General features: G+C 40.4%; 1 protein-coding gene across 1 annotated transcript; it reads left to right on the top strand.

Moving 5' to 3' along the window:
- The first annotated feature begins 13,793 nt into the window (after nt 1–13,793).
- Nucleotides 13,794–20,335, top strand: LOC138900740 (uncharacterized). Its single transcript, XM_070188227.1, has 2 exons — nt 13,794–13,968; nt 19,950–20,335. The coding sequence occupies exons 1-2, from the start codon at nt 13,825–13,827 to the stop codon at nt 20,046–20,048; spliced, it is 243 nt and encodes an 80-aa protein (XP_070044328.1). The 5' UTR covers nt 13,794–13,824; the 3' UTR covers nt 20,049–20,335.
- Nucleotides 20,336–20,582: the final 247 nt, after the last annotated feature.

The following is a 20,582-nucleotide window of genomic DNA, read 5'->3' as shown; positions in this document are numbered from 1 at the left end:
AGTAATATTTCTAAACTTGGAGTTGAGGGTATAAACCCCAAAAATACGTGTTATATGATTTGTTTGGGGTGACGCACATGCTAGGTGATGGGCGTGTGGGCGTGCACCGTAGAAACTGTGACATAATTGATTTCGTGAAATTGTGTAGTCAAATAATCTTGACATTGTCCATGTACTTTCATGTTTTAAAGAAACTTGAGCAGATAATCATGTTAAAAATAATGTTGAGGCTATATGTCGCTATTATTGAGACCCGCAGAGGTTATGTTGTTGTTGAATTATTTGTTTAAATTGTAATTTCATACTCAGTCATGTTCATTCATTTTATATCATATCTCAGTCTCTGTTGCTATTTATTGATATATCATATCATCATTTTTGGGCTAATTTTCACGATATGTTTAGCTCGAGAGGCTGTAGAGATTGATGACTGAGTGAGGCCGAGGGCCTGATTGTGAGGATATTTATGGGACCGGGCTGCACGTCGCATCATGCCATATTGGCTTTATATATTTTATTATTATGGGATCGGGCTGCACGCCACAGCATATTTTATTTATTTATTTATGCCTAGATCGGGCTTATTATAGCATTTGGGTTGAAGGAGCCCCTCCGGAGTCTGCACCCCCACAGTGAGCGCAATGGATATTATATTTGGGATGTAGTTCCTTGGGCATGGAGTTGCCATATAAATTCACATTTGGGATGCAGTTCCCTGGGCATGGAGTTGCCCTATACATTATATTTGGGATGGAGTTCCCTAAGCATGGAGTTGTCCAATACATTTATATTTGGTATGGAGTTCCCTGGGCTGGATTGGCCTTGTACAGTAATGAGTGACTGAATGTCAGTTATTATGTATATATATTTGGGATAGCTCTTTCCTGGGCTGGATTGGTCATATACAGTACTGAGTGACTGTGTGCGAGTTGTCATTTATATTTGGGCTGGATCTGCCATTTACAGTACCAAGTGACTGAGTGTGCTGAATATTGAACGTGTTGAGTTGAAATGCGAGATAGTGAGATTGAGTACTCTGAAAGTGTGAGTACATGAGTTCATCATTGTGTTGTATTGCATTAGACATGCATACTTGATATGTAGACATAGAGAAGTATTTTTTTTCTCATGCCATCTGATAATGAAATTTCTTATCTGTCGTTAAAGTTTTTGAGAAAAATCACAAATTTCAGACTTACTCATATTTTCGGTGCTTTTTGGCAAAAGGATTTGAGTTTTACTGTTATACATGAGAAGAAAATGTTTATTTTTCGGAATTGTATACGAGCTGAGCATTTTATTATTGAGTTATTACTTGTGTTGTTTAAATTGTATTGTTATAAGTTGTTATTGGTTATTGGTGTGGACTCTGACCTTGGTACAAGCTCGTCACTACTTTCAACCTAAGGTTAGGTTTGTTACTTATTAAGTACATGGGGTCGGTTGTACTCATACTACACTTCTGCACCTTGCGTGCAGATTATTGATGTTGATGTTGTTGTACATGGTGGGAGCTAGCATTGAAGATGTACTTGCGATATAGTCATAGCTGCCTCTTGTTCTAGGTAGCTTTAGAATTTTTAAATCTGTTCATGTATATTTCAAACAGATGACATATTTTTATTTCACACCACCTTTGTAAATTCTAATCTTAGAAGCTCATGATTTGTAGTACCAGTCCTTGGGGGAGTGTATTAGAGTCAGTTAAATATTAATTGAATCAGATTGTTGTAATTTGGCTTACCTAACGGTGAGGTTAGGTGTCATCACGGCTAGTTGGATTTTGGGTCGTGACACGAAGCTAAGAACATCTCGTACTGAGGCTCGAATGAAGCGCTTACCACCTAGGCCATCGAGACAACGCCCCCGAATCCAAATCGAGTTCCAAGACCTTGGAAAGCATAATCAAACGGTTGCACACGACTAACGAAGGGCCGTGATATCCGTTCCCAACCGGATATAACAGTGTGGATCTCGGCCCGTATCAGCAGTAGATCAATGATTAACAAAAAAAGAGATTTTTACCTTTTTTAGAATTATATTTAGGGTAAAATTTCCCCTACTATATAAAGGGGAAGTTTATTGTTCAATAAACTCATTGTAACACACATACCAAGGCAATATAAACTTTGTTTCTCTGCTTCTAAGTTATTTAAAAGTTCTTATTTTTCCCATAGTTCTTCACATATATTTTGGCTCCGAATCGAGGGCAAAACAACTGTCAAGCTTAGGTCCGAGCTCGGAATCAACTTCACAACTGGTTTGGTTATTTATTCGCTTATCTAACGTTATTGATCACTTGTATTAAATTAATCCAAGAAATTTGTCCAAAAGCCTTTTTCTCTGAGCGCGACACCGAAGCCGATCCCGAAGAAGTTTCGTATGCCCGATATTCCAAAATATAATAGAACCACATATCCAAATGATCATGTGACCTTCTACACATGTGCAATCAAGAGGAACGACTTGGAAGATAACAAAAACGAGTCGGTTTTGCTAAATATGTTCGGAGAAATTTTGTCAAAGGGAGCAATGATATGGTACCACAACTTACCGCCAAATTCTATTGATTCATTTGCTATGCTTGAAGATGCCTTTGTGAAAGCACATGCCGGGTCCATCAAGGTCGAAACCAGGAAATCGAACCTTTTTCAAGGTGAAACAATGGGACAACAAAATGCTAAGGGAGCTCGTATCAAGGTTTCAAATGGAACAGATGGACTTGCCTCCGGTTACGGATGATTGGGCCATTCAGCCATTTACTCAAGGACTTAACCCCCGAAGATCCTTGGCTTCACAACAGTTAAAACAAAATTTGATAGAGTACCCGGTGGTAACTTGGGTCGGCGTCCACAACAGGTACCAGTCAAAAATCAAAGTCGAGGACGATTAACTCGGGGTCCCTTCTAGGTCCATTTATCCCATCAGAGCCAATGATAGGTCTAGGAAAGTCGTCGATCATGAGCCGAGATTGATCAGAGATCTGTACCAACCGTATAATGGAGAACGAATGGGTAACAGATCTTGGCGTCACCCTACGAGGAACAAGAAGAGGAGCGATCGAGGCTACACTAACCGAGGACTGATGAAAAAAAATGGTTTTGATAAGCCACTCGGGGCCAGGGAGGTTACCAAGGTTATCGGAATATAACTTTAACGTCGATGCTTCTAGCATCGTGTCCGCCATCGGGAGCATCAAGGATACCAAGTGACCTCGACCATTACAGTCTGACCCTACCCAGAAAGACCCTAACTTAATGTGTAAGTATCATGGCACTCATGGCCGTAGGACCGAGGACTATCGACAGTTAAGAGAAGAAGTGGCCCGGTTATTCAATAATGGGCATCTCCGGGAATTTTTGAGCTATCGAACCAACAATCACTTCAGGAACAGGGACTCCAACAAATAGAGTGAACAAGAAGAACCTCATCACGTCATCAACGTTATCATTGGATGGGTCGATGTCCCCCCAGGTACCAATGATAAAGCGCACTAAAGTGTCCATCACAAGAGAAAAACGAACCCGAGATTATATCCTAGAGGGAACCATTTCGTTCAATAATGAGGACGCTGAAGGCATCGTACAACCGCATAATGATGCACCGGTAATATATGTACTTATAAATAAATCTTGAGTTAAGCGTGTGTTGATTGATCCAGCTAGCTCGGCCAACATTATTAGATCGAGGGTCGTGGAGGAGTTGGGTTTACAAGATAAAATAGTGTCAGCAGTTCGGGTGTTGAACGGATTTAATATGGTATGTGAAACCACTAAAGGGGAGATAACCCTACCAGTGAACACCACCGGGACCATCCAGGAAATAAAGTTCTATGTGATTGGGGAGATATGAGATATAACGCTCTATTCGGAAGACCATGGGTTCATAACATGAGTGTGGTACATTCGACCTTGCACCAGGCGTTGAAGTTCCATGCACTAGGAGGGATCAAAATAGTGCACGGAGAGCAGCCGACTGCAAATGAGATGTTCGCAGTCAATGAAGTATTCCCTCTACTCGCAGTTTCGACATTAAAAAGCACGGAGCCAGCCGGAAAGGCTGAAGTTAAATAACAATTAGCGATGTCAATCCTAGTCGGATTAGAAGAACGAGGAGTCGGTGAGGAAGATGATTACGGAGTTCTGAGATAGTTCATAGCTCTTGATGATACCGATACCACCAAATCGACGGTCGAGGAGATGGAGCAAGTCATATTTTAACCGAACACATACTATATCAAAAGGTATACCTGGGCACGGGGTTAACCCCCGATCTCAAGAAAGAACTCATTAGTTTCCTTAAAACTAACGTATCTTGTTTCACCTAGTCCAATCTTGATATGGCAAGGATCCCGCCGGAGATAACCATCCATAAGTTGAGTTTTGGATCTGAAGTTCCACCCCGTTAAATAGAAGATGAGGCCTCAATCCAAAGTCAAGCATGCATTCATCAAAGACGAGGTATCTAAACTCCTTAAAGTAGGTTCCATTCGGGAAGTTAAATACCCAAACTGGTTAGCTAACATAGTGGTAGTGCCTAAAAAAGGAAATAAATTAAGAATTTGCGTAGATTACAAAATTTTGAACAAGGCATGGCATAAGGACTCTTTTCCTTTGCCTAACATCGATCGCATGATCGATGCGACGGCTGGGCACCAGATACTCAACTTTCTCGATGCCTATTTCGGGTACAACCGAATCCATATGGACTCGGGAGATCAAGAAAAGACTTCTTTTATCACTAAATTCGGCACCTATCGTTATAATGTAATGCCATTCGGGTTAAAAAATGCCAGTGCCACTTATCAATGCCTAGTAAATCGGACGTTCGAATAACAAATAGGGAAATCAATAGAGGTTTATATTGACGACATGTTAGTCAAGTCCCTGCGAGTAAAGGACCATTTGAAACATTTTTAGGAAACCTTCGACATATTAAAGAGATATAATATAAAGTTGAACCCAGAAAAATGCGCATTCGGGGTCGGATCCAAAAAATTCCTCGAGTTCATGATGTCCAACCGAGGGATCGAGATCAATCCCGATAAAATTAAAGCTATAGAAGACAATACCATGATGGATAGTTTGAAGACCGTTCAGAGGCTAACCAGTTGTATAGCCGCCCTTAGCCGGTTCATTTTGAGGTCCTGAGACAAAAGCCATCAGTTCTTCTCACTATTGAAGAAGAAGAATAACTTCTCTTGAACCCCGGAGTGCCAACAAGCTTTGGAAGAACTCAAATGGTATCTTTCGAGTCCATCCCTACTCCATACTCCGAAGGCGGATGAACAATTGTACCTTTACTTGGTGGTATCCAAGGGGGCGGTAAGTGGAGTCTTAGTCTGGGAGAAGGAAGGTATGCAATTTCCTATTTACTATGTTAGTAGAACTCTGGGCGAGGCCAAAACAAGGTATCCTCACCTGGAAAAATTGGCTCTCGCTTTGCTAAGCACCTCCAGAAAGATAAAACCATACTTTCAATGCCACCCCATATGTGTCGTAACCTATTACCCACTGAGGAACATCATGCACAAACCCGAGCTCTCTGGCCGGTTGGCCAAATGGGAAGTCAAAATTAGCGGGTACAATATCGAGTATCGACCTCGAACTGCCATCAAAAATCACAAATTTTGTCAGACTTCGTGGCCGACTTTACGCCAGCCTCTATACCCAAAGTCGAAAGGTAATTATTGTTAACTTCCAGGATTACTTCGGGAGTTTGGACCCTCTTTACGGACGGTGCTTCGAACGCAAAGTTGTCCGGGCTCGGCATCGTGCTGAAACCACCTACTGGTAGTATAGTTAGGCAATCTATTAGAACTGTGAAATTGACAAACAATGAGGCCGAGTATGAGGCCATGATTGCACATCTCGAATTGGCTAAAAGCTTTGGGGTCGAGGTGGTCAAAGCTAAGTGCGATTCCCTCCTTGTGGTAAATCAAGTCAATGGGACGTTCAAAGTAAAAAGGGAACGAATACAAAGGTATTTAAACAAGTTGTAAGTAACCCTGCATCAATTCAAGGAATGGAGCCTGCAACACGTGCCCCGAGATTAAAATAGCGAGGCCGATGCTCTCGCTAACGTGGGGTCATCGGTTGATGACGATGAATTCGGTTTGGGAACAGTCGTTCAACTCATGAAGTCGGTGGTAGAAGAAGGCCATGCCGAAGTAAACTCGACAAGTTTAACTTGGGATTGGAGGAACAAATACATAGATTAATTAAAGATTGGGAGGTTTCCCTCGGATCCTAAAGAATCGAGAGCTCTACGCATGAAGGTGGCCAGGTTTAGCATGTCCAAAGAGACTCTGTTCAGAAGAACATTCGATGGCCCGCTCACCATATGCTTGGGTCGGGAGATACCGAATATGTCTTGAGAGAAGTTCACAAAGGCACTTGCAGAAACCATTCGGGGGCAGAATCTTTGGTTCAGGAATTAATCAGGGCCGCTATTACTGGATCGACATGAAAAAAGATGCAAAGGATTTCTTACGAAGGTGCAATGGCTGTCAGAGACACGCGTAGATGATTCATCAACTCGAAGAGATACTGCATTCAGTCGTGTCCCCATGGCCGTTCATGAAGTGGGAAATGGACATCGTTGGTCCCCTGTCGTGGGCACCTCGTAAGGATCAATTCATACTATTTATGATCGATTATTTTTCTAAATAGGTCGAAGCTTAAGCGTTCGAGAAAATCCGGGAAAAGGAAGTCAATGACTTCATTTGGGATCACATAGTATTCCGATTCGGGATACCGGCCGAGATAGTATGTGATAATGGGAAGCAATTCATCGGTAGCAAGGTAAATTTTTTTTTCAAAGATCACAAAATTAAAAAGATCATATTAACTCCCTACCACCCTAGTGGGAACGGACATGCGCAATCAAAAAACAAGACCATACTTCAAAACCTAAAAAAGAGGTTGACCGATGCTAAAGGGAAATGGAAAGAAATCTTGTACGAAGTCCTATGGGAGTATCGCACGACCTTGAAATATAGTATCGGGGACACCCTATTTTCATTGGTCTACGGTTTCAAAGCATTAATACCAGTCAAAATAGGAGAACCGAGCCTCCGGTTCCGATATGCGACTGAAAAATAGAACGGTGAGGCCATGAGCACGAGCCTGGAACTATTGGATGAAAGGCGTAAGGCCGCCCTAGTCCGGTTGTCCGCCCAAAAATAGTAGATAGAAAGGTATTACAACCGAAGAGCCAACCTCCGACACTTCAAGATCAGTGACTGGGTGTTAAGAAAAGTAACACTGCACACCTGGAACCCGAACGAGGGGAAGCTGGGACCGAATTAGGAAGGACCATATCGAGTCATCGGAATTACCGACAAAGGCTCATACAAACTCAAAGCTGGAAATGGTGTACCCCTACCAAACAACTGGAACATGATGAACTTAAAGTTGTACTACTGCTAAGGTACGACCTCATTTACTTTTAAATTATATTATGAATCAGATTAACACTTGCAGGCAATGACCAAGGGAGAATGTGACTATTAGGTATGAAAACACGGGTTGCACTATTTTTTCCTAGAACCGATTTTATCCTACAATGGGTTTTTCGGCAAGGTTTTATCGAGGCAACAGTAAATAGTGCTAACTTAGAATTGAAGGCCGGTCTCAACCGGAGTCAATGGGTGTTCATTTTGCATCAACAATATCCGAGCCCTCTCAAGATCGACCTTGAATACTGGGGGACATTACCCTCGGGTCAAGGTTCTTAGCAAGGAAAGAAGGAAACTTTGTACTTGAATAGCTAAGGATCGGTGGTAAGGATTTATTGTAAGGTCCAAACGGTTGAGTAAATCGTGCCCGCGTAGTCCACCTTAGCCATGATACAAGCTTTTACACGCTTTCGATCATGTACTTTACACACATAAATGAAAGAGACAATCCACCTTGCTATTACGTATTTTTTCCACTTAAATTATGGATCCTAAGAGCCCATGGGCTACCCCTATTCGAGGACTATCAAGACCAAAGGCTACCCCCATTCGGGGACTATCAAAACCAAGGGCTACCCATACTCGGGGACTATAGTCTGAAAAAGTTCGGGCAACTCAGGCTACCAAATCCTGGAGCCACAAAACCTATTAGAAAGGCTATGGCCACCCTAAAAAATGGCTCGGAGAAGTCCGAAGCTCGTAATCAGAACATAAGACCTTTATAAGAATTTAAAGCCTGATAAAAGGTTACCATCGACAAAATATTTTGGTCACACCGAGTTTTCAAAGCCTCGAGAAAATAAAGTTACATCAAATTTAGGCCCCATTCGAACTTCTAAAAAACGAACGCCTTATAACTACATCAGATTCTATTCTAAGGTATTAAAATATTGCAAGGATATAAATTATGAAAAGATGTTAAAAAAGTATAGACTCGAAATTACCAAAAAGGGAAATTTTATATATATTCCGGAATGTATTTACAAAGTCCCTACTAAAATGGACCCAAAAAAAACAAAAGTGTGCATAAGTCAAAAACTAAAAAAACACTAAAGCATATACTCCTAATCTTCACCAGGGCCCGACTCGTCGCCAAAGTCGTCGGAACCCTCCGAGCCCTCGAAACTCTCAGAGGCTTCGACACATTCAGGATCATACAACTTCTTCGCTTACCTCAAATTTTTTGGCTTTCTCAATTTCAGCGAACAAGTCAAAACCTCGGGCGTGAATTTCCTCGAGGGTTTCTCTTAGGGACAACCGCTTCATATATTCGACCTTAGCCTTCAAGCGGGCCTCAACTGCCTCCACATTGGCCTTGTATTGGGCCACCATTTCTTTGATGTCGGTGGAGGTTGCATCTAATTTGGACTTCATTGCCTCATACTCTCTACCGAGGACGTCCTGCGCTACGACAACCAAGCTCAACTGGGCTCGGAGATTGTCATTCAGCTGGGACCGTTTTTTAGCTTTCTCCATCGTCACCCAAAGTTGGACCTCTAACAATGCCAGCTTCGCCTCGGTGGTTTCCTTCTCCGAAGCAGTAGGTCCACTTTGCTTTTTCGCCCCTTGTCCATGGCTTGAAACTCGTTCATCTCAATACGGATTTGGTCGAGCTTCTATTGGACCTGCGAAGTTTTGTTGTTAGCCACCAAAACTAATTCCTCGTTTTTAACTTCAAATATATTTACCTTTTCGACCAGGTTGGCGTATTCCCTCTTCAGGGTCAAAGCTTCCTTCTGAGCCCTGTCCAACTCGGCCTAAAGGTCCTTGACAGCCCCATCTTGTTGCTCACTGAGCAGCTTGTACATGTCCTTTTTCCGAGCCTGCTCCTTGAGCTTGAACTCGAGTTGGCTTATCTCCAAGCGATACCAGAGGAAACTTTCATGGTGGAGCACTGAAGCATGTAAAGAAAGGGAAATAAGTAAGAAACATCAAAGGAATTTTTAAAAGTAATTCATAAGGGGAGATCCAAGGTATTAGAACCTTACCTGATTCAATGTGTGATGTGCCTCATTGAAGAGGCTCAACGTGCCCACTTCGTTCATCTTTGTCTGGTCCTCCTCGGTTACCAGACATCAGAGGTAACTGGCTACGCCTACCGTAGCAGATAAGACCCGGGCATCCACCAGGATCGTGAGAATAACCGTCCTCTTGCGCTTGGGGTCCACACTCGGCGTAGGGAATTGTTTCACCAATCGTGGGCTCATGCTAGGTCCGCCATCTCCTGAGGGCACGTCCTTCTTTGGTATCTCCAGATGGCCCAACCCGAAGAAATCTTCTAGAGTTGACAGATCCATGTCATCGAAGAAGGAGTGAAGGGGGTCTTCTGCACCTTGTGTCCCTTTGCTTGATTTTTCTTTTCCCGCTTGGGCCTCTTCTAGCATGGAATCAGTGTAGGAGGGTGTCTCAACGATGTCGATCACACCGATAGCCTCCTTCAAAGCAGGAATAGTTTCTTGAGAGGTCGCAGCCCCCATCTCAATTATGGCCTCTCAAACTAGAAGGAGCTCTGCCTCATGGTTCTTCTCCTCGATTGCCGCCTGCTCCCCGAGAGGGGTAGATCCGTGGGCAACAAATATGTCGTCTTCTTCAGACTCATACCTAAGATGGAGAAGTGAGTCAGAATTTGGCACCCGGGAGTTGGTGATCTTCTTGGGATTACGAGACGTCCTCTTCTTTGGCTTCACTTCGGAATCCTAGGAGCCCGAAGACTTTCTTTTCCTCTTCTTCTTTTCCCCCACAATAGCCTCGGGCTGCCCCGTAACGGAGGGATCAACGAACAAGGATACATCCCCATCCCTTTCCAACGGCCTAAGTTTGGTGGTCTTAGGCAAACCTGTGAAGTAAAGAAGAGAGATCAACGCTATGTAATTTAAAAGCATAGTAATAGTTATTCGGAGGGGAACTTTACCATGAGAACGTGCCTCCCATATGTCCTTCGAAAGCTTGCGCCATGAGCGCTCGAAGTATGACATCTACTTAAAGATATCTTTGATCTACTCCTTGAGCCAGGGAATCGCATTAGGAACTCGTCCAACAACTGTACAACCACAAATACTAATGATGAGAAAGGAAATAAAGAAAAATTGACGCTTAGAGAAAGGTTGCACTTATGAGATGCATTCCACTTCTCGGGAAATGGCAGGAATTCGGGAGGGATCAGATCCTCAGTTTTCACCTGAACAAAATGTCCCTGCTAGCCTCAGTCCCGATCATCGTCGATACTCGAAAAAAGGGGGCTTTGCTGGCCCGACGAGTGATTTTGATCAGCCCTCCTCAGAAAATTCGTGGACTATATAGGCGGAGTAAATGGTCAAGGGTGAACTGAGAGGATTCGATGTGGCTAACAAAATAATGGAGGAGGATCACGATCCTTCAAAGAGACAGGTGGATTTGCCTGAGGCATACCTCATACAGAAGGCCAAAATCACCAGGTCTACCGGGCCTATAGTGAAAGAGTAGGTGTAACCACTCAAGTACCCCTCCACGTGGGTAGTAATATCATCCTCGGGCACGAGGACTACTACGTCCTTGCCTTCCCATTTGTAGTCCTCTCAGACTATGTGAAGGACATCTTCAGTGATGGACCATATGTATCTACATGCTCCTTCGCCTCGGTCCTGTTTGGATTAGGGCTTCTCGACTTTGAAGTCGTCCTTTATTGAGCAACCCCCGGGTATAAAGCTTTTCATGGGAGGCTCGGGGGAAGATGCCTCGGGGAAGCCACCTCGGGAGCGGCCACTTCGAGAATAACCGCCTCGAAAGCAGCCACCTCGGCATTTGTGGCCGGGTGGGAAGATGAAGAGGCAGCCTGTTAAGGAACTAATTTGGAAGTTTTAGCCATTGCTATCTGGTAAAGTTTAAAAATTTAAAGAAAAAATATGAAGGTTTGAAGTAACGAGTTTGAAGGCTGAAGAGCAGAGTATAAAGATTTGAAGAAAATCTAGGTAAGAACCTAAGAACAATTATGAGGATGTGAAGATCAAAGATGAAGATATGAAGATTTGAAAGAAGTTGGTGATAGCTAGAAATTTCGAAGGTGGAAGCTTGATCGGAAAGTGGAAAATGAGCAGAGGGAAGAAGCTTTTATAGGGGAAGTACGCGACGCTTCGCATTCGGAGGCAACCAGCTGATGGTTGACACGTGTCAGAAGTCAGAACGACACGACTGATGGAATGTTTCAACTTCTTGGTCGTTACGGTTGTAACGTACGAAGGAAGGAACCGGACTTCATCTATCGCCTCTTATCGCTTCGGCAAACCTACTCTCTGAGAAACGAGGAAACTATCTGTATACGGGTAAAACCGTGGATAGTGAGCACCCCAATTTTCTGGTGAGGTAAATGAAGCAAGGACGGAACTACATGGGATCAGAATCGAAGCTAAGAACCTCTCGTACTGAGGCTCAAACGAAGCGCTTACCACTGGGGCCATCGAGACAATGCCTCCCGCATCTGGTTCGAGCTCCAAGACCTCGGAAAGCATAACCAAACGGTTGTACACGACTAACGAAGGGCCGTGATATCCGCGCCCAACCGGATATCACGGTGTGGATCTCGGCCCGTATAGGCAGCAGATCAGTGATTAACGAAATAGAAGATTTTTACCTTTCTTAGAATTGTATTTAGGGTAAAACTCTCCTACTATAAAAGAGGCAAGTTTATTATTCAATACACTCATTGCAACACGCATACCAAGGCAATATAAACTTATTTTCTTTTCTTCTAAGTTATTCAAAAGTTCTTATTTTGCTTATAGTTCTTCACATATAATTTGGCTCCAAATCGAGGGCAGAACAACTGTCAAGCTTAGGTCCGAGCTCGGAATCAACTTCACAACTGGTTTGGTTATTTATTCGCATATCTAACATTATTGATCACTTGTATTAAATTAATCCACATATCCTTTAAATCACGTATAAATTCAATTGTTATCCATTTTAAGGGTCTCTCTATATATAAATGGAGGACTGACACATATATAATGTCATTAGTATATATGGAGTATATGATAATATTACATCCCTCTATAATCTTATGAAACATCTCAAGTTTCCTCAAATTAATCTATGGCTACTTCAATATTTGGAGTATTGATATATGTACACCTAAAGACATCTTAGAGAATGTCAATGAGGCTTATTGAGTTTCATACTGATCACTTCCTTTACCTCATGTTCAATTCGGAAGTTGCTCCAAATGCTATGAGTGAGCACCATTACTCTACATCCAGTTATAGTTAGCTCCACACTAGATTGATGGCAACATTACTCTAATGTCCCGATATTGTATTTTAGTATTCTTGTGAGCTCTAAATATCCTCATGGATTTATGTACATGTAAGCAGGAGAAGACCTTATGTTGGTAATCCTAATAAGGATAGAAAGGCCTTTTCCTTCACAAATCACAAGCATGAGGAAAATAAGAACTAGCAAGAATAAAAAAGACCAATCATCTATTTTCTTAATCACAATAAAGATTTCACTTTCCAGTAAACATTATTTTCCTATCCATGTCACTTAAATTGTACCTTGCAAACAGCTCAAAAATGTAAAAGTAATTTCAAGATTATTATTTTGTTACATTAAACGTGATCTATAGATGAAGTACACAAATAACTCTCAAAATAATCTTGAATTTTTATTCCTGCATGCTCCAAAACTTTAAGTTTAATAAGTGTTGCCCTTCCCTTACCCTATGGGCAATACTTTTAAATTTTAAGCTCAAACTTCTTCCCATGGCACAAGTTGGGGTCAAAATTTAAAGACCACCCCAAAAAGTATTATATGTCTGCAATTATTTGTTAAAAAATATGTCACAACTTAGAACCATTGATTTGGATGAAGGAAAAGTTATTTGGCAGAAATTCAAAAATAGCCAGATTTATAAGTGGTTATTCAAAAATAACCACAGTTTCAAAAGATCGAAATTTAGCCACTTAAATTTGAACGAAAATACTGCTCAAAATCCGAAAAATACTCCAGCATAAGTATACTGGAACTCCAGCATAATATACTGGACTTCCAGCATAAGTATACTGGACTTCTAGCATAATATACTAGAGTTCCAGTATAATATACCAGTCCAGCATAATATGTTGGAAGTTCATACACAGGTGCGCCGATCTCTAGTATATTATGCTGAAACTTTCCGTGTTGCAGCAAAATAATGGTTATTTTTCAATGATTTTGCAAACGCTGACTATTTTTGAATGACCAGTCTGAAAACAGGCTAGCCCGTGCTATTTTTACAAGTTATTTGGGCTGATTGAAAAATGGGCTAGGCTTATGTTGTATTTGGCCCAGTCTGTCCTTCACCCCTGGTATAAATAAAGAAACGGACAGAAAGGAAGAGGGAGATAGTGAAAATGGCGATATGGGGTGCGTTTTGGGGAACAAGGGTAATGGAAATAGTGAAGAAGCACGATTCCGGCGGGCTTGTTTGGAAGAGAATAAAGCTCACTCCTACTCGCAAAGCTAATGCCAAGAAACGTCTTCGCCGTGTTTGGCAGGTCAACTTCCTACTCTTCTTTTCCTTTTATTCTTCTTTAAACTCGGAATCTTTCCTTGTAAAAGTTTAGGGTTTTATGCTGATTCACACCGCTTATGCTATTTTTTTATTCAGTTGATGACATTATGTGGGAGATCTTTAATTTAGTTTCTTAGGTTGATGTAAATAATGAGGTTAATTTTAAAAAAATATATGAGGCGGTTGAACTAAACCCAGCGTTTAAGATACGGAGCATAAATATATGTGAAAAATTACCAAAATTATAACAAATACTGAATTCTGAATCCATAATTTCTATAGTGCAATGAGTTCAGACTTAGTTGGAAGCGTTACATGACAACCGTGCCTGTGGGTTGTAGCAGGCTGCTTGGTGGATGAGTGTGTGCAAGCTGGCCCTAGCTCCATTGCCACAAAAAAGAAAAAAAGAAGAAGAAAGAAAGTCACTTTTTCTATTGCCTAGGAATTTTAGAAAGTCGTCTTTGACTCACTAACAGCTAATTTTTTTTTCTAAAAAACTGGAAAATCAAAACTATTTGTACAAGGAAGGTCAATGATGCACAATGTTTTGATCTGCCATGACTTACTAAGGCACTACAATAGAAAGACAACTCCTAGATGCTTAATGAAAATAGGCATCAGAAGGCATATGACATGATAAGCTGGGAGTTTTTGGAGGAAGCTTTAAGAGGATATGGATTTCCAGAGAAATTCATTCACAGTCAAAGTTAATGGTGAAGGTCATGATTACTTTGCTAGAAAGAGAGGATTGATGCACGAAGATCCTATTTCCCCACTACTATTTGTTCTAGTAATGGAGTACCTTTTCAGAACCTTAAAGACAATCAGTAGATTACCATACTTCAGGTTTCATCAAATGTGCAAAGAGATCAAGCTGACACACCTCATATTTGCAGATGATTTGATGATATTCTGCAAAGGTAATGTTAGCTCAGTTAATAGAGCAATGGAAGCTCTTGATCACTTCAGTAAAGTATCTGGTTTGATAGCCAATATGGAGAAATCTAGCTTCTTCGTAGCTGGGGTTGAAGAAGGTATTAAGGACCAATTGCTGGAAAGAACAGGATTTACTCTTGAAACTTTTCCTAGCAGATACTTAGGATTGCCTTTATCTCCAAGGAAATGGAATAAGATGGATTGCCAAATGTTGATTGGGAAGATCACTCACAAAATCAATGCTACCTATTCTAAGCAATTGTCTTATGCAGGAAGACTTCAAATAGTAAATGTTGTGCGTTTGTATGTGTCATGAATGGGGTCATTGTGTATCTTGAAAGGATACTTACCTATTTTGAGATGTTTGGAATCAACTTAGAGGTCCATTGGCGGGCCTAATGTGAAGGTAGATTCTACACCAGATCAAATATGTTTATACGGCACAACATTTGTCTATGGATGAGTCTTCGAGTGCGGTGGATGTTATTCATGTCGTCGTTTATTTTATGTGTTACTCTTTTATGCCATGTGGGTTGTGAGACGACTTTATTATTCACACATGTGTTATGATCCTGTGTAGCTTCTGGTGTTATATGAGTGAGTTGGCTCTCGAGATGCTGGTTGTTTAATGCACCTTAGTCGTGCTTGGGCCTTTGTAGCACATGATGCTATCCGTTACCCGAGGGTTATGTTTATGCACTTGGCGTGCTTATGGTTGATATACATATGTTTAGTGAGTATGCGTATTTTGGCTCGATGGGTATTCCCTTATTGATTGTTATGTGTGGATCTAGTGGCACGCCGCCACAAGTATGATGACCAAGGAAACAATTCCAAATGATAAAGGTCGAATCTTTAATAAAAAGTCCAAAGTCAACTAAAAAGTGAAACCCGGGCCCGCACCTTGAAGCCCGACAAAACTCATAAAATCTGACAACTCATTCAATTACGAGTCCAACCGTACTAGTTTCACTCAAATCTGACTCTGAATCGATGTTCAAAACTCAAAAATTCACTTTATGAAATTTTAGAAAAAACCCCCCAATTTCTTTTTGGAAATCATCAACCAATTGCCAAAAATTAAGATAGATTCACAAAATATAATATAAATCGAGTGTAGAACACTTACCCCAATCCACGTGATGAAAATTGCTTCAAAACTCGCCTTAATCTGAGCCCCAAATCTCAAAATATGATAAAAGAACCAAAAGCCTTGATTTTATAGCTTCTGCCCACCAAATCCCGCATGTGTGGTCACATTGTCGCATCTGCGACCTCCGCTTCTGCGGAACAATTTTACTTATGCGAAGCATCTCTGAAGACCGGCCTTCCGCATCTGCGTGACTTTCCCCGCTTCTGTACACACGTAGGTGCGGTTCAGAATCCCGCTTTTGTGCTCAATCTCGCTTATGGGCCCATGGACATTGCTTATGCACGATCGTAGATGCGCCTCAAGCTCCGCATCTGTGATGACTCTCAAACTCAGCTCCTTTCATAGGTGCGATCTGCAATTGTCTTATGCAGGAAGACTTCAAATAGTAAATGTTGTGCTCTTCTTTATACATAGCTTCTGGGACTGTCTTTATTTTATCTCAATTATTTTACCTCAAAGTGTGGTAAAAGGAGTAGATAGGCTATGCAGGGAGTATCTGTGAGGTAAAAATAAGGGGCAGAAGAAAGTGGCATTGGTTGCATGGGAAAAGGTGTGTTATCCAAAGAAATTAGGGGGTTTAAATATCAAAAGGTGCAAAGAATGGAATATAGTCTCAGTAGGTAAACTACTATGGCAACTGGTATTGAATAAGGAATCCCTGTGGGTAAAGTGGGTTCATGGAGTCTACGTGAAAGCAGATCATGACATATGGGCATATACTCCTCAAACTCACTCAAAGAATTGATGAAGGAATGGTACTCCCATGGCATATATGTTCTAACCTTAGGATGGAGATATTCAATCACAAGCAGTTATCTTGTTATAGTTGGCCAACTACAGAACTTAGAGATTGCAGACTTAATTTGGACAGCTGTAGCACAGCCTAAACACAGGTTTATTGGTTAGCTTGCAACACTAGGTAGATTGCTAACTAAAGACAGATTGATCGGGATGCAATTACAGGTTGATAATATAAATTGTAGTTTGTGTAATGAGGACAAACTGGAAACAAAGGACCACTTGTTTGTAGAATGCGGCTGGATAAATGCAGTAAGACAAGAAATTAATTTGTGGTTAGGACAACCAGTGCCGGTTGCAGGCATCAAACAAATGCTGGAAATGATCAAACGTAAGCATTGGAAACAATTCAAGAAGGATGTGGTAGTTGCAGCCAATGTAGCAGTGATATACCACACCCGGAGAGTTAGAAATATAAAAAAATTTAAGAACTGTAAATAGAGAAGAGGTAGTTACACAAATTAAGAGGGAAGTTATAGAGAGGTTAGAGTTACTTCAGAAGTCAAAGAAATCACAAAAATGTAGGAGTTTAGTTCAACAAGTTCTTTGTAATTAGCTGTTTTTTTTGTGTTGGAGGCCTAAATTCTGTGGTCAGATTTAGGTGCTCTATACGTGTAATCGTTTGTTGTTGTCAATTATAATATTTACATTGTTACCAAAAAACAAAAGAGTTCCAGTTATTTTTTTCGATTGTATCATCTTATTCCAAAGATTTTGTTCCATGAATTTCCTTTGAAATATCATCTTTAACAACATCATGAGACCATTAGTCACTTTAATGAAATCAGCCGTATTGATCTATGGCTGTCCTTTTCTTGTATGTTGCTATGTGGCTCTCGGGAGTATTGTTTGATAAGACTCATTTGCATGCTTATTTGATCCTTTTGATGGTTTCTTGAGTTGGTTTCCCTATTTATGATCAATCAATTAAGTTGACTTCAGGGCATTGAGGAACTAATGAGCTTAAGATGCAAATATTCATTGGCCTATTATCCACCGAGTTTCGAACTGTGTGCCACTTGACCTCGGGATTTCTCAGTTATAAAAAGGCGATCAAATATTGATGTAAATGAGGTTGAAATTGTTAATAAACTGGCCATTATTCTCATTCAATAGTTACCTTGAGGAATAAAGTATACGGACTTTTTGTATTGGATTTAGACTGGTTTAATTGGAGCGACATGGATAGTAAGGATTCATATAGCTGACCGCAACTAGGTGCAATCTTACAATTGTACATGATATAGATGCAATGATTGATCCGATAGGGGAATTGCACATTCTGTAATTATCTTTTGTAACACTGGCTCAGTGCAAGGTTACCAACTATATTATTTTCTCATTACTTATCAAAAAACAGTCTTTATTATGTATATAATATCTAGAACTTTCTAAATTTTTTGCGTATTTTCTTTTTTTAATGTTGTCTCCCTCCCCTCCCCCTTATGTTTTCATTATTTATTTATTTATTTATTATTATTATTATTATTATTATTATTATTATTATTTTCCCCTCGTGTTCTTCCTCTTCTCACTCTTTCTAAGCCGAGGGTCTATTGGAAACAACCTCTCTATCTTCACTAGGTAGGGGTAAGGTCTGCGTACGCACTATCCTCCCCACACCTCACTTGTGGGAATATACTGGGGTTGTTGTTGCTGTTGTTGTTCTCCTTATTTGTTTGTAGAAACTATAATGTATGATCAGTTCAAAGAAAATACATGTGTGCTCTCTCTCTCTCACACACACACACACACACTATATATATATATATATATATATATATATATATATATATATATATATATTCCCTCCGTTTCAGTTTATGTGAACGTATTTCCTTTTTGGTCCGTTCCAAAAAAATTGACCCCTTTCTAAATTTGGAAACAATTTAGCTTAAACTTCCAATTCTATCCTTAATGAGAAACTTTTATAACCACACAAATACTCTGGACCCCTTTTTGACTTGTTTAGGACCACAAATTCAAAAAGTCTTCATTTTTCTTAAACTCCGTGCATTGTCAAACAGGTTCACATAAATTGGAACGGAGGGAGTATAACTTTTAGGTCATTTCAATTAACAGAATCCTACTGAAATGGATAAATGTTTGTATTGTAAGATTCTCAAAAGAAGAAATTACAAATAGAAAAGCAAAAATTGCTTAAATGAGCTATTTAGACAAAACAAAGAAAATCTATTTATTTTTGGCTCAGGTAATGAGAGGTCGATATTGCTCGGACTCTTCAAAAAATTCTAGCCGCACCCATGTTGATTTGACACAATTTGTGTATGGGTGTGTGATCCACACCAGATATCTTCTGAATAAAATATTAGGTGTTTATAAAAAATTAAATTTTATTTATTCTAGTTCAATTTAGTTTGTCAAAATATATACTTATATATGTCATAATATATATGTATTGGCCATACACCACTGCCCGTATCTGCACTCGAATCCATATCCCTGAATCGTAAACTTTATGTGATGAAGAACCCGACCTCTAGATCCCCGCCCATATCGGGTACCCACCCCCGAGTCCGAGCATCATAGCAACGATCGGACAAGCCCATTTAGCAATTATCTGAGAAACAGAAGATTTAGTGTTGAATAATTGGCATGTCTTGTGGTCTTGATCTTAACTGTACGTAGTCCAAGAGAAACCAAACAAACCTACCTTTTTCAGAAGGAGAACAAGGAAATGGGAAACCAGCACAAATAATTTTTTTTACAAGTCCAGTCTGATAATGGTTACCTGGAATAAGGCACTGATAGTAGATTAGCTTTTCGGGAATTCACCTTTCCTTTTCTCTCACCCAAAATATGTAATAGTAATGGAATTCCAAGTCCTATGACTTGTGATATTGGGATTTGTTTACCTGTATCAGTTGCTGCTCATGTTGATCTAATTTAAGGAGAATATGATTTTTTTTTTTTTGTATGTGGACCTGGAAGAACTCATAAAACTTCATTTCTTCTCAATGATCTGTGTTTCGAATTAGATTTTATAAGGAATTATATCCCGATTTTTAAAAAAAAAATGTCAGATATACAGAGGTTCTAATATTTTTATTCTGCAGAATGAAGCTGTCTTGAGGGCATGTTCTGAACCACCTCCAACTACAGAGGTAGATGCTGGACAAATAAGTAATGTGCAATTAAAAACCAGTAAGAGTTAGCTCAGAAAGAAGTGACCGAGTATGAAGAGGTAAAATGAACTGTGGGTGACAGCTGCTGCTTGCAAGGTCTTTATTATACTTGGTCAACTACATTAGTGTATTACCCCTGAATTTTGCTTAACCTGTTAGCCTACTTTGTTAGCATGAAGTGAACTGATTTGGACGTCTCACTTTTACATGGGTTACACTAGATCAAAGTATACTTTTCTTAGCTTAGCTGTACTGAGTATTTAAATCTGTGACAAATTTTATCAAATGCAATCTATTGTGTTTCTGTTTCTGTTTGATCACAAGCTTGTTTGATGATGACCTGGAGCGCGAGACATTTGACGTCTAGCATTTCTGTCATTGTTTTGCTAGGGTGTTTTGGTCCCTCTGCAGTAGCAAATGTTGGCCATTTAGTTTGAAATGGATGTTGAAATTTGGTTTTGGTGTCATGGACTCATAGGGAATCAATCTTATGAGTCTTTATAGCCTGTTTGGCCAAGCTTTTTTGGGGCCAGAAGTGTTTTATCCAAAAAATGAGGTGTTTGG

The sequence above is a fragment of the Nicotiana tomentosiformis genome, chromosome 11 (genome assembly GCF_000390325.3).
Source record: "Nicotiana tomentosiformis chromosome 11, ASM39032v3, whole genome shotgun sequence".
In the NCBI taxonomy this organism is placed as follows: Eukaryota; Viridiplantae; Streptophyta; class Magnoliopsida; order Solanales; family Solanaceae; genus Nicotiana; species Nicotiana tomentosiformis.
Note: the sequence above shows the minus strand (reverse complement) of the source record. Positions and strands in the feature narration are given on the sequence as shown.